General features: G+C 38.2%; 1 protein-coding gene across 2 annotated transcripts in view; it reads right to left on the bottom strand.

Moving 5' to 3' along the window:
* LOC100027604 (guanylate-binding protein 4-like) overlaps window positions 1-13,963 on the bottom strand; it is a 31,798-nt gene extending 17,835 nt beyond the window's left edge. The window contains exons 1-2 of one of the 2 annotated variants that reach the window (XM_056815380.1): window positions 13,565-13,963; window positions 2,627-2,822 (exon numbers count right to left, since the gene is read on the bottom strand). In XM_056815380.1, the coding sequence (XP_056671358.1) occupies window positions 2,627-2,816 (190 nt within the window). In that variant the 5' untranslated portion in view covers window positions 2,817-2,822; window positions 13,565-13,963. Of the gene's footprint in view, window positions 1-2,626; window positions 2,823-5,836; window positions 6,112-13,564 lie in introns of those variants that run through there. The other variant, XM_007480364.2, reaches the window with a different exon arrangement.
* Window positions 13,964-15,572: the final 1,609 nt, after the last annotated feature.

Raw genomic sequence — 15,572 nt, 5'->3', positions numbered from 1 at the left:
AATTTTCAGGAAGGAAATAATGCAGCTGATATTCTAAGAGAGCTTCCTGACAATAAGGATCTTTGCCTGATTCTCTGGAGAGAAATCAAGGCAGGAAAAAGCCGGCTGGCATGTCTGAAGGCGCTCTGATATAATTTCCTGGGATGTTACATTTTTTGTTGTGGGTGTTAGTGGTAGAGATTTGTACAGAGTCTGCCCAGGAAGAAATGATTAAATTCTTGCTACCTAGGTTGAAGAAGTGAGAGGTTAACGCCATCCTGGCACTGAAAAAGTTCAGTGCAAAATGAACCCAAACTTGATGGGGTGTGAATGTCCTAGGATTCCCTTGAGAGGGAGGGCTGCTTGACCAGGGAGTAACCCTGAGTGCTTTCTTTCTCTTTTCATGGGGAGTCTTGGTAGAAATGGAGTCTTACCAGAAAGGGATACTAATTTGGAGATAATCGAAGATATATGTCATTTTATTATATACCATACTCATTTATAGTGAGATCATTGATTTAAATAGATTAAAAACTTGTACCATAAAAGAATTAATAATTGATTTAAGGCTATTTCTTCATAGCTTTGGACATTAAAAAAGTTCTTTATCAACCATATATTAAAGGAAATGATGGGGTAAACTATGAATAACATTTTGATAAAATGCAAAGTATTTTAACCAATGTCAATGAGATGGCCTTGCAGTCATTATCCTGGGGAGTAGCCCCTTTGGGGAAGGGGTCAGCCCTCACTACCACCACCATCACTAGCTGAACAACAAGCTGAGCCACTTATTGGTACCACCTGTTGGCATCAGGCAAGCCTGAAGTCCTGAAAACAGCATCCTCCCCCTCACCCTGGCCACTATTGCTGCATCCAGCCCACCCCAATCAGGCAAGATCCAGGAGAACAACCCTTCACATCTGGCTACTAATTCTACAGATGCTGAAACCCCCATTTCTTCAATAACTACAGAAATTTAAGACCCATAAAGAAATATTTGCATCATTCAAATCCTTGGTACTGACCAATAATTCTTCAAAGGTAGTTTTAATTAATGGAAAAATAATAAAGATGAATTACTCTGATTTTCTGCAGAATTCTTCGTACCAATGAATTTTTCCATGTGATTTGTAGCTGAATCCTTCTGGGTGTTGTTTCCTCATTAGAATACAAGCTCCTTGAGAGTAGATGCTATCTTGATTTTATAGTGGTATCATTAGTGCTTAGCACAGTACTTTTTATGTAGTGCTTAATAAACTCATTCATTAATGTGAAGAAAGGGAAGGTGGGAAAATTCTGATGGTAAACTTGTTGATATTGTTCAGGGCTCACTTTGTATGGAGCATCAAATTAAATCAGTTCCAAGTATCTTTTAGCATTTAATCTACCATGTGCAGAAATAGTGCAGAATAGTACAGAAAGCCTTGACTCTAGAGCAACAGGACCTAGATTTAAATCTTTCTGGTATTGTTTACTACCTGTATGGTATTGGACAGATCACCACATCTCCCTGTGTTTCCTTAACTGTAAAAAAAGAGGAGTTGAATTAGAGGTCCTCTAGGGTCCCTCCCAGTTCTAAGCTGATGATCTTATGAGAACAATCAATAGGATGAAAGTGTTTCTTGTAATTTGGATGGTCTGATTCATCATGAGAGTAAATGACAATCAGATTCTTAGATTAACATAATATAAAGTGGAGGCAATAATCCTGAGTGAAAGTAGGGATAACAAGTAGGCAAGATAGACAGCCACTAGGAGAAAAGTGGCCAGGGATGGCAACCAGGGACACTTTTTGATTTTTAAATAAATTCATAGATTTTTAAGGCCAGACCATTTGAGTCTCTGTGCCACAAAAATATTCATTCTATGGAAATTTAATTCAGAGATATTACAGTATAAGTTCTAAATCTTTGGGAGACCATAAATTTCCCAAATCTATCTCTCTTGTCTGGAATATTTCCCTTCTTCATCTCAGCCTTTTGGCTTCTTTGGCTTCGTTCAGTTTCCAGCTAGAATGAAATGAGAAACCTTTCTTGATCATTTGAATGCTAATGCCATTCCTCTAATGATCATCTCTAATCTGCCTCATATTTATCTCTGTTGTATAGTTTTCTTTGAACATTGTGTCCCTGATTAGACTATGAGTTCCTTGAGAGAAGGGAATGAATTTTACTCTCTCTGTATCTTCTGCACATAGCATAGTTTCCAGCACAATTATTGTAGTTCAATTGTTAGACTCATGTTTGATTCCCTGTGACCTCATTTTGGTGTTTTCTTGGCAAAGTTATTGGAGTGGTTTGTCATTTCTTTTTTCAACTCATTTTTTTAACTGGTACAGAACTGAGTCAAACAGGGTTAAATGACATACATAGGGTCACACAGATATTAAATATCTGAGGCCAGACTTGAACTAATGAAGATGAGTCTTCTTGATTCCAAGCCCAGTACTCCATCTACTGAACACATAGCTGCCATTCTAGTACACAGTAATCACTTAATAAATACTTATCGACTGGAAGGCAACAGTAAACCAAGAGCCAACTTTTAAACCTTCATTAGGTCTTGGACATGCCATGTTGCAACTGTAACTTGTGGCACAAAATCCTCCAAAAGCAGACTCCCAGAGGCCAGAGGCTCCACTCACCTTTGTTCTTTCCTGCTAGTCTGTTCATCAGGTAGGATTTTCCAGTACGATATAGGCCAACAATAGCTACCACCACCACGGGCTTGGTGATGGAAGTAAGAATCCGTAGGGCTTCCTGGTTTACTATCAGCTCTCCATTGCTGTTTTCTACCAGACATACGGGTGCCTGCATGGATTCAGCTGATGGCATGGTCACCTATAAATGTAGAGGAGCCATTTAGACAAAAGGCAAAATGAAGAATTCACTTAATTCCCAATTGGGGCTGCCTGGGTGAGTGAGAAATTAATAATAGCAGAAGAGAGGATGCTCTGCATTTGTAGAATTCTTTTTTTGAGGAACAAAGAACTGGCAATGGCAGATAATTATGATGATGATAATAATAACTTGTATATAGTACATTAAGAGTTACAAAGCACATCATAAATAATATCCATTCTTACACATGCTAAAACTGAGGCAGACAATTTCTAGGATTTAAACGAAAGTCCTTCTGACTCCTGGCCCAACACTCTAACCATTTTATCTCTTGGCTGCCTTGAGTAGCTCTCCCATCACTTCATTCTTGATCCTTAGTGCCAATCTCGAATGTCCCACCCTTGAAATTTCTACCTGGCAGTAATCACAATCATATACCCTTGCATATGCTGGTAGAAGGCCACAGTGACCGTGGCCATGAGTAGGTAGGAAGGATGGGTAATATGGGACACTGTCTGGGGCAAATCCTTTGAGAGAGAATTTTATTTTAAGTTTTGTTTTTTTTAGTGTCTGGTTCTAGTCTCTTCTTAATGTTGCCTGAATGACTTTGAGATGATACATCCGTCGATCCCACCCTGAAGTTTCTGAGCACTGCTCGAGTTCCTGTTTTCTGACCGCTACTTTGTCTCAGAATGTGTCAGCACCAAGAAGCTCTTGGGTTTGTTTCTGGCACTGTACTGTCCTTAATCATTGGCACCATGGTAGAGTAGATAGAGAGTTGGTTTGAGAGTTAGGAAGACACAGATTAAATACTATCTTTGACTCCAACTGGCTGTGGGACCCTAGGGAAGTCCCTTACCCTGCCAATGACCAATGCATCTCTCTAAACTATTCAATGCAGAACAATTTTAGATCTACATTGATAGGGGAGGATTTTCATTCCTAGAATATTATTACTCCAAAAGAATCAGATCCTTACCGAAACATTCCATACATACATAATAACATTCCAAACATACATAATAACAATTGGTGGATGTCATACTTTTCTTTAAACACTTACCTTCTGCTTTAGAACTGATACTAAGTATTAATATGACTATCATTATGAAATATCTGTCCTAAGGGAGAAGAGTGATAAGGGCTAGGGGTTAAGAGACTCACTAGGGTCACAAAGCTAAGAAGTGTCTGGAGCCAGATTTGAACCCATGTCCTCCTGATTCCAGACCTTGTGCTCTATCCACTGTGATACTTGGCTGCCCCTCATACCTTTCCCAGTAGAGAACAAGAATCTCATGGGAGGAATCCAGAAACATCCCCTTAGTGACTGATCTGATAATAACTGAGACTCAGGCCACCCCTCTTCCCTCTGCGTGAGGGCTCTGGGCCTGTGCAGCCAGACTCCAGGCCCAGAGCCCCAGTTGAATCCAAACCTTACATAAATGGTTGACCTGTGAAGACCTTTTGAAATCTTTCTGGGAGTGAGGAAATGAGGCCAAGAATGGCGATGGTCATCCTCCCTGCTCCCCAGGTGACCAGGGATTCTTCCTGCCTGGTTTGTAGCTGTTTACCCAGGACTTTTGGTCCAAAGTGGAGCTTTACTGCTGGGGACATCCCACAACCCGTACATGGCAGCCAAAACTGTCAACCCTGGAGGACAGACTGTTCTCTGTGTGAACCCTAACCTTCTTAGATAGAGCTCATGTTAGATGATGGGGGAAAGTGCAAGGAGACTTTTTGCCTGTCTCTTGAAATAGAATCTGCACATTCTGGGCCATCAAAGGACAAGGAAAAGTGACAAGACATGCCATCCCCTAAAATGGGACTCGTGGCCATGTGGCCGCTTGGATGTAGGAGTAGACTTGGAGTCTGGAGAAGCTGGACTCAGAGCCTGTCAGCTCTGTGTCAATGGACTTAACATCTCTGACCCTCAGGTTCCTGTGCAGTGGGCACAAGAGCAAAGCATCTCCTTCACTGGGTTGCTGTGAGGCTCAAATGAGATAATTTCTCTAAAGCACTTAGCAAGCCTGAAAGGTCATTCAGCTGCTGCTGGCATTAGCTTAATCTACTCTGCCTTAGCCAGACATTTTCCCATGTGGAATCCAACCTTGTGCTCTGGCAATTCTCCCAGCATTCTCCCAGCACCCTGCTGAACAAGGCTGAATCCACAGAGTCCAAGGGGCATCTCTGCTGCCCATGCCCCAAAGAGTCTCCAGGAAGGAGCAGGGCCAGCCTCCCAGTGGTCCTTCCAGCATTGGGGCTAAAGAGGATTTGCTGGCACTCCCTCTGCTCCTGTCCCATCTACAGCCCACCTAGTGTGATCTGGGAACTCAAGCTGTGCTGCTCCTGATTCCCAGGTGATATAAACTCAGGCACCTTTGCAGCCTTCATAGTTTCTGCCTTCTCTGAGCATCAACTGATCTCCCTGCCACTATGATTGCCCGGTGATAGAAGAACAGAGCCCGAATGCAGGAAATCTAATTCACATGTGGTTTCTGCATCACTCAGCTGAGAATCACTAACTTAACATCTATATGAAACCTTAAGAGATCATGTGATTTCATCCCCCGCCTGGACACCACTAATGTATTGTCTATCCTTTTATTGAAGAGAAAATGGGGAAAGGATCAGACAATTAGAAGAGGAGGGACCAGAACCAGAACCAGTTCTCCCATATGGCTCCCCAGAGTCAAGTCCTTTTTAGAAGCTTGTCCTCTGTCTTCTGAGGAATGGCACCATATTCAATAGAATAACCTGTCAACCTCAGCAATTCCTCTTCCTGAAGGAGGGCGAGTCATGCTACGTCCAGAACACACAACCAAGGGCCAATGTTGGGCTTCCAAATAATTACGTGAGACCAGAGGGAGGGGTTTGGATAAACCCAGGAAAATGAGCATGTTTTGTTCAAGCCAATTCCTTATCTCTTCCCCCTGGGCTTTAATCCTGAGAAACAACTTAGAACCCCGGGGGAAAGATGTAGGAAGGAAAAAAGAAAACTTGGAAATAGCTCATACCTGTTTCCCGAGGCTTCAACCTAAACAGTTCAGGGATGTTCTCCCAGGTTCCCTTTCTCTTCCCTCTTCTTTCTCTTCTCCTTGCTTTTCTGGGTCGTTTTTCAATATGTTTCTCTTACTTATAGTAAAAAGGCAGGGGTGGGAGGGACAAGAGAAACTGAAACCAAAAGCAACTCTCGCTGTTTCTAACTCCCTTGGTCTAAAATTGGACACTCATGCAGATCTGTGGGTTTGCTGTTTGAGAAATGAGGCAAGTGTTTGCTTATTCTCCAGCCAAGAGGGCTCCTCTTTCTGATGCTTCAAGCCTCCCAACCAGCCCTCCTTCACAGGGTCCCTTAGACAGTCCTTTGGAATGTATTAATCATCTGCTGTGTTCCAGAAGCCCCTAAAGGGGAACAGGGAGTCTTCTCTGAAGATTTGTCCAGTCAGAGAAAGGGAAGTGCCCCAGAGCTAAGAATAGGCCCAATTTAGGTTGACGCCTTGGACTTTTTTCTCCAATAAGGAAAAATGGAGATGAGCAAGGAAAATAAATTGGAAGTGATGGGAAACATTCATACCCCATTAAGTGCTACAGTGATAACAACGGGTAAAAGAAATAATTTAATTTTCCTGAAATGAAAATTTTTCATCTATAAAATCAATACAGTTAGCAGAAAAAGTAAAGATTTTAAATGGGGAAGAAGACCTTGCTACAAAATTCTCTGATAAAGTCTTTATATAGCTGATGAAGATATATAGAGAACTAACACAAATATGTATTGCCAAGGGCCAATTCCTAATTTAAAAAATTAGACAACATTTATGAATAAATTGTTCTTTTTATTTTATTTTTTACAACCCTTACCTTCCACCTTAGAATCAATACTATATTCTGGCTCCAAGGCAGAAGAGAGGTTAAGTGACTTGCCAAGGGTCACATAGCTAGAAAGTGTCTGATACCAGTTTTGAACCTAGGACTTCCTGTCTCCAGATCTGGCCCTTGATCCACTGAACCACCCAGCTGCTCCCAAATTATTCTTTTTAGAGAAAAATAATATTTTTATTTTTATTTTTAACATACTTTAAAGAATAGTTTGACTTTTAAATTCTTGGTTTCCCCCTAGTCTCTACCCTACCCATTAGGAATTCAAGTAAGATAATAATATATGCAATTATGCAAAACATATTTCCATATTGGGTAGGCAGGTAGCACAGGGTATAGAGCACTGGGCCTGGAGTCAGGAAGACTTGAGTTCAAATCCTGTGTCAATTACTTATTAGCTGTGAAACACTGGGCAAGACACATAACCCTATTTGCCTCAATTTTCTCATCTGAAAAATGAGCTAGAGAAGGAAGTGGCAAACCACTCTTGTATCTTTGCCAAAAAATCACAGATGGGGTCACAAGACCTATTAAGAGTCAGACACAAATGAAATGACTGAATAACAACAATGGCTATATTATCCATGTTGCAAAAAAGGCAAGAAAAAAAAGGAAAAAATATGTTTCCTTTTGTATTTAGAATTCATAGGTTCTCTTTTTGGAGGTGGACAGCATTTTACATGAGTCCTTTGGAATTGTCTTGAATCATTGCATTGATCAGAATAGCTAGTCTTTAACAACAGAGAACAATAGGATATTACTGTTAATGTGTATAGTATTCTCTTGATTTTGCTCACTTCACTTTGAAGTATCCATGAAAGTCTTCATAGGTTTTTCTTTTCTTTCCTTTTCTTTTTAAACCCTTCCCTTCCATCTTGGAGTCAATACTGTGTATTGGCTCCAAGCCTGAAGAGTGGTAAGGGCTAGGCAATGGGGGTCAAGTGACTTGCCCAGGGTCACACAGCTGGGAAGTGTCTGAGGCCAGATTTGAACCTAGGCCCTACGGTCTCTAGGCCTGGCTCTCAATCCACTGAGCTACCCAGCTGCCCCCCAAAATGAGACCTTTAAAGGGGAACTTGCTGTAAACATTTTTTCCCCAGTTTCCCACTTTCCTTTTAATTTTGGATGTATGGGTATTGTTTGTAGAAATGTTTTAATTTCATGTAATCAAAATTATGCATTTTACTTCCTGTGAGCCTCTCTATGCCTTGTTTGGTTTCAAATTCCTTGTTTATCTATAGATCTGGCATTTAAATTTTTACATGCTCCTCTAATTTACTTATGATATTACCCTTTTGGTCTAAATCATGCCCCTATTTTGACATTATTTTGATACACAATGTGAGATGTTAATCTATACCTAGTTTCTTCCAAACTGCTTTCCATTTCAGAAATATTTGTCAGATGGTAAGCTCTTGCCTCTAAAGTTTGTATTTTAGGTTTTTAAAATGTTAGATTATTTTATTAATTTTCTACCTTGTATTATGTACCTAATCTATTCCAGTAATTCAATACTCTATTTCTTAGATCATTTTGGCGATTAGTGCATGATAATATAGTTTGAAATTCACTGCTACTAGGCTTCCTTCTTTAATATTTCCCCCATTAATTTCCTTTATATTCTTTACATTTTTTAAAAAAGAATTTTGCTATTATTTTTCCAATTCCATAAAATAATTTTCTGATACTTTGGTATGATATTGACTAAATATATGAATTTGGGCAGAGTTGTCATTTTAAAAATCATGTTGGCTTAGCCTACCTATGAGCAATGAGCCTACCTATGAGTTGTGGGATGGGCCAGTCTCCCACAGGGGATGGGGTCTTGGAGGTGGGACCGTGTTGGCAAAATGATGGATGGGACACAGATTTCACATTCAATCCACAGTACAGGTTTCACAGGATAAACTGCTCTGTCTTAGCGGAGGCCTGGCTTTATTTTATACTCTCATGATCACACATCTACTTGGCACACAGTTTCATTCTCAACATACAGTTTCCATGGATCCTAACAACAGACAGGAAGCCTAGAGAGAAAGTCAACAAAACATTGTTGCAGGATCAAGAGGGTAGAATCAACATGACTCAGACATAGGTTAGGGAATTCAGAGCACAGATTTGCCAGAAGTTTTCATGCCTAGAAAAGAGAATTCTATCTAAGTGGGTATATAAGAATGTTTAGGTTTAATTTTATAAGTGGGATCTCCTGGTAATATCTGGGACATCTGTATTAACCCTGTAAGCATGTTGCTCCCATCTATTTTTCCTGGGGCTAAGTAAGAATAATAATCATAGCAATTCTAATAATAAGGGGATGTTAATAAGGAAAGTCACTTAGGGGGTTTCAGTGGGAGTTTCCATCCTTCCTGGGGGCTGCTTTGCAGTCCATGGTTTCCATGTGGACTTTGTCAAACAGCATGGTCTTTGATGTTTCCTGGCAAGCAATGAATATTTCTCTAGTTGCTTTGTATATTTGTCATTATCTGTGAGAAAAGTGTTTTGTAATTGGGCTCATATAGTCCCTAGGTTTGTTTGGTTGGTAGACTCCGAGGAGTTTTATGTTATGTTCCATGATTTTGTTTTTATTTTTTTTGAGTTGTATAGCCCTTGATTAGCAACTTAACTAGAAAATATCTGTTGTACAACATGGTTAGTAGTTGACTATACAAGAGATTTATTATATTCTAATACAGATCATTTGTAAATGCAATTATTATTTCTAAGGATTTTTCACCACTTCACAATTTACAAAGCTATCCTGAAAACTGCATATATGCACATAGGTGTTTCAGTTTGTCAAGAGCTTTTAATGCATGTATTGATATAATCTTATGATTTTTCTTGTTTTTTTGTTATTGATATAAACAATTATAGTCATAGGTTTCCCAATACTGAACTAGCTCTATGTTCCTGGTAGAAATCTTAACTTGGTATCATGCTTGACATTGTAATATATTGCAATGTCTTTGCTAGAATTTATTTAAAATTTTTATATCAACTCATTAGGGATACTTGCTATAGTTTTCTTTCTGAGTTTTTGTTTTCCAGGGTTTAGACATCAAAACTATATTTGTATTATAAAATAGATTCCCTTTACCTATTTTTTCAAATAGTTTATGTAGTATTGGGATAATTTTTTTAGATATTTGGAAGAATTCACTGGTAAATCCATTTCATCCTAGGTATTTTTTCTTAGGGAGCTCATTTGTACCTTGTTTAACTTTTCTTTCTTTTTTTAAAGATAGTGTTATTGAAGAATTCCCTTTCGTATTCTGTTAATCTAACCAATTTCCAATTTTTATAAATATTCATTCACTTCACTTAGATTTTCAGTTGTATTGGCATATAATTGAGCAAAATATTTCCTCATAATTTTTAAATTCCATCTTCACTCATCATGCATTCACCTTTCTTAGTTTTGATGTTAGTAAATTGATTTTTTCTTTCTTTTCTTTTTAAATATTTCCCCATGTTTACATGATTCATTTTCTTTCCCCTCCTCTCTTCCCTCCCACCTTTCAAAGGCAATAAGCAATTCCACTTGGTTGTACAAATGCTATCCACTTGATACCCATTTCCATATTCATTTTTGCTATAGAGTGATCTTTTAAAGCCTAAACCCCAAATCATATACCTATACATACATTTTTTCTTTCTTTTAAAAAAGAAAATCAAATAATGTTTTATCTATTTTACTGTTTTATTTTTAATATCAGACCATTTCCTAGTCTTATTTATTAGCTTAATGCTTTTCTTACTTTCAATTTTATTAATGTCTCCTTTGATTTTCAGTATTTCCATTCTGGTTTTTAATTGGGGATTTTTAAGTTATTCTTTTTATATTTTTTTCAGTTGCACGCCCAATTCCTCTATCTCTGCCTTCTCACTTTTATTGGGGAATATGTTTAATCAATGTACATATTTAAAAATATAGATTTTTCTCCACATATAGCCTTGGATGCATCTCACAAATTTTGGAATGTCATCTCATTTTTGCCATTCTCTTTTATAAAATTATTGATAATTTCTATGGTTTTTTCTCTGACCCCTTCATTCTTTATGACTAGATTATTTAGTTTCCAATTAACTTTCATCTATGTTGCCACACCGCTTTATTAAATTGAATTTTATTATGTTATTATTTGAAAGGAGTACATTACATATTTCTACTCTTCTGCATTTGGCTGTGAAGATTTTAATGCCCTATAACATGGTCAATTTTTGTGAAAGTACTATGTACCACTAATAAAAAGGTCTCCTTTCTATTACCATTTCATTTTCTCTAGAGGTCTATTATAGTTAGCTTTTCTAAGATTCTATTCATTTTCTGAGATCTCATGTCTGAGATCATGATTGTGATCTCTATCGTTAAAAAATTTTTTTAGTTGAAGTACAATAGATTCTACTCTGTTACCTCATCCTAATTCTGTGTGTTTCATCTAAATAATATTTTGTTGAATTCTGGTTTCTAATCCATTATGCTAACCTTTTCTGTTTTATGCGTGAATTCATTCCATTCACCTTTACAGTGTGATTACTAACTGTGACTTTCCCTGCATCCTATTTTCTTCTGTTTGCCTTCTCTTTTTTTTCTCTGTCTATTGTCAAATGTCTACTTTTGAGAGTCTGACCTTAATCTGTCCTCCTTCTTATCATTCCCCTTTTTCTCTTTTTCTTCTTTCTCTCCCACTTTTCTGTTGAGTGAGATTGATTTCTATATCAATTGATATAGAAACACATACACACAAATATCGTTTTCCATCTTTGAACCAGTTCAGATGAGAGTCAGGTTTAAGTATTCTCCACATCACTTTCCATTCATTTTCCACTCCTTTATAAAAGATTTACCTTGCATGCTTCTTTTATATTAGTTTCCCCCATTCTTTTTCTAATTTTCCCCTACTCCCAGTGCATTCCTCTTTTCATCCCTTTCCTCCCTTAATTTTGGAGATAACTCCAACATAACTGATTCACATATGTGCCCCATGTCTGTATAGACTCTTTCAACTGCCCTGGTATTGATAGAGTTTTTAGGATACATGTATCATCTTTCCTTCCATGAGTATAAACAGTATAGCCTCATTAATTTCTTCATGATTTCGTCTTTGGTTTTACTTTTTTATTCTCCTACTGAGTCTTGGGTTTGAATGTCATTTTTTGAACTCTGATCTTTTCATCAGGAATACTTGAAAGTCCTATACTATTAAATATTCTTCCCTCCCTCCCCCAATAAAAAAAAAAGAGGATTATACCAGGACTGCCGATTTTCAGTTGTAATCTTAGCATGTTTGTCTACCAGAATATCATGTTCCAAGTCCTCTGCTCCTTTAATGTAGTATCCACTAAAATATTTTGTGGTCCTAACTGTGACTCAGGATTTGAATGGTTTTTTTCTGTTCGTGACATTTTCTCCTTGATCTGGGAGCTATCAAAATTGACTATAAAATTCCTGCTTTTTTTTTTTCAGTTTTTCAGTCTCTTTTAGGATGTGATTGGGAGATTATTTCAATTTCTATTCTCTCTCATTCTAAGATATTGGGGTAGTTTTCTTTGGTAATTTCTTGAAAAATGATATATAATTTAGATATCTATTTATCTGATTTAGAGTCAAGTAAACTGAGCTAGAGAACAATATATACAATAGCTCCTACAATGTAAATAGAAAGAATAAAAAAACAAATCAAATAAATATTCTATAATTATAGTGACCTAATATGACTTTGAAAATGAAAGTCAACTCCTTAATAAGACCACATTCAGTGCTGATTTTAATGTGACAATATTTTGAAATTAACTCCACTTATTAATGGAACCCAGATAACCAATTCTAAGTAACTCAATATATTAACAATTGCTAAAATGAAGTAAAAAACAACTGTTTTCCCAATTGTAAAAAGGAGATAATTAATAGCAACCACCTCTTGGTGTTGTTGTGAAAATCAAAAGAAATAATATTTGTAAAATTTCTAGCACAATGTATGGCACATAGGAGACATTATGTGGATGTTTATTCACTCCTTCCCAGCGTGCTTTTCATTTTAGTTCCTAAGAACTAAATGTTTTGTATAATTGTGGGAAAATATGCCTCATATTTATATGAGGAATATTTTGAAACTCTTTTTACTATGCTTTTAAGGTAAATGCATTTGATAAGTAAGATAAATGCATTTGATAGGAAGATAAAATGCATTTGCATACATTAGCATAATTGTTAATGAGAAGCATAAAAGAATGCTCATGAGCTATAGTAGTAGGAAGAGATACCTCTTCAGGTTATGGCTTAAATCCTAGGTAAGCCAGTGGGTTCTCTGTGAATTCTAGAGTAAGTTGTAGGAGTAGCTTGAGGGTGGTGGTGGTATGTTCTAACTACAGATGGTTTATGGATAACTGGGAATCCTCTCTGGATATTATATTCTCAGTATATAGTGTATTAGAAGTCTTGTATTTAAAGTACATTTTTACCTTCAGTGCTTGCAAGGGATGGGAGCCTCTTACTACTATACCATACTGCTATTTAAAACTAGGAAAAAAGGGGGCAGCTGGGTGGCTCAGTGGATTGAGACTCAGGTCTAGAGATGGGAGGTCCTAGGTTCAAATCTGGGGTCAGACACTTCCCAGATGTGTGAGCCTGAGCAAGTCACTTAATCCCCATTGTGTAGCCCTTACTGCTCTTCTTTCTTGGAACCAATACTGTGTACTGGTTCCAATACCAGAAGATAAGGGTTAAACAAAACTTGCTCATTATTTCCTCCATCAGATAGTGAGCTCGAAATGGTTTTTTACTGTCCTTAGAGCTTAGCACAATGCCTAGCACATAGTAGGTTCTTAACAAATATTCATTGACTGATTAACAAGAGATAAATTACCTGTCCCAGGAGATGAAAGATGATTGTAAAGAGTTGGAATTTCTTTTAATCCCAAGACTCTGCAGGAGACAGTGGCAGCTGTTTTACCGCTGAGAAGGGAAGAGCCAAGTGGGTGGAACTCAGCAAAGCTTTACATAGTGATTGGAGACATAGACAGTTTTGAAGTGCAAGGAAAAGCTCCCAATCCAACATCTCCATAGGCTAAATAGATGAGCCTTGTAGTACCAGAGGTCAGGCAGGTATAAGGAAAAGCTGAAGGCTATGTTGAATAATCATTTTTAGGGGTGTAAAAAGAAACCTCCAGAAGTTGTGACTCTTGGGCCAAGTTATTGAGCTGGTCTCTTTCAAATGAGATGAAAAGTTTGTCTCTGGAGATGGAAGATCCTGGTTTAGTAGGAAAGGGTGACAGATACCATTTATAGAGAACCGTGATGCTGAGTGCTGAGATGATGTGTAGTGATTGTGTTAAGGAGGCTGCCCCACCTGGGAACAGAGGCAACTACAGAGAAGAATGCAGATCAGCTGACTTAAACACTGATGAAAAGTAATAACCAAAGACATCTGCCTCCAGCTGAGAAGTACAGGAGGGCAGGCAATGGGAGTCAGGTGGAATAGAAGAAGCCCTGCTCAAGGTGGTGTGGGACAAGCAGAATGGACCTGCTCAGAGCCTGCCCAGATAATATAAGTTACAGATATAATATACAGAGCAAGAAAAGGCAGTGGAGGGATACTTTTGATGGACTCAGGTTTGAACTCCCTTTTTATTAACTTTGCAAATGAAATTGTTTATAACTCAAGCCAGCTGAATTTGTGTGATTATAAGAGGTGCTAGTCGCCACACTGGACAGCTCCATGAATGAATAGTCCCATTATCCAAATGGGGAATATAAAGTAGTGTAATAGCTGATATTTTGAGGGTGTATTTTGATGGATACTAGATAACTAATGGATCAGGTAGTTATCTTCTTTTTGCCTAACCTCCTCCCTTCTGTACCTCCCTCTTCAGAAGCTTTTAAGCCTCCCCTTCACCCTTCTTCAGTCTCCTTTAAGTCACTCAGTGTGAGCTGTGAGGTTTCAGTGAAATAGTTCTACATCTTGTCAAACAAGGGGTTTATTTGGGGAAGACAGGACAAGGGTGGAGGATGGAGGTAAGAGGGATAGGGTTTTCCTTGTTATCTACAATGAGTGTTAGGTTGGAGGATATTGAGAGAAATGGCAATCTAGTCACTAGCATCAAACAGAGCCAGTCAGATAGAGATATCAGAACTATTGTCCTTTTCTTTTCTGCCTTCAAATCAGCCAGGCCACTTCCAACTTGATTATCCCTAGTCCCAGAGATAAAATCAGCTTCTTGCTTCAGTCACCACCATCAGGCAAAGACCAAAGACCTTCAGCTTCAGTCAAGCAGTTAACTCTTGCCTCCAACTCTTTCCCAGTCACATTCCAAATGGAATCTTCATTTGACTGACAGATGACCCATCACCAGCTTCTGTCCTTTGCATGCATTTTCTTATAATTTCTCTCTTCTCCACAGTAGAAAATTGATAGATCCCTCAAAATTCACTCAGTCCCTTTGCATCAAGAGGGAATCTCTGGCAGAAGAATTTTTCATTGCTAATGAAAACAATAACTAGATCTGGTTACTGTTAACACTTAGGAGTTTGCAAAATGCTTTCCTCATAACTACTGCTGAGGTTTATACAGCTGTCTCTGTCTCTCTGTCTCTGTCTGTCTGTCTCTCTCATTTTTGTATGTCTGGTAAAGGCAGTACAGAGTATCTGTATTTCTCCAGGCATAAGCATATCCATAGCCAGTTAGGTGGTGCAGTCAATAGATCACTAGACTTGGAATCTGGTAGATGAGTTCAAATCCTGCCTGAGACACTTCCTGGTCGTGTGACCCTGAGCAAGTGATTCAACCTCTACCTGTCTCAGTTTCCTCATCTGTAAAACAGGGATAATAGTGGCATCTACCTCCTAGCAAATTATGAGATTTATTACTTTTCCTG

The sequence above is a fragment of the Monodelphis domestica genome, chromosome 2 (genome assembly GCF_027887165.1).
Source record: "Monodelphis domestica isolate mMonDom1 chromosome 2, mMonDom1.pri, whole genome shotgun sequence".
NCBI classification, from domain to species: domain Eukaryota; kingdom Metazoa; phylum Chordata; class Mammalia; order Didelphimorphia; family Didelphidae; genus Monodelphis; species Monodelphis domestica.
Note: the sequence above shows the minus strand (reverse complement) of the source record. Positions and strands in the feature narration are given on the sequence as shown.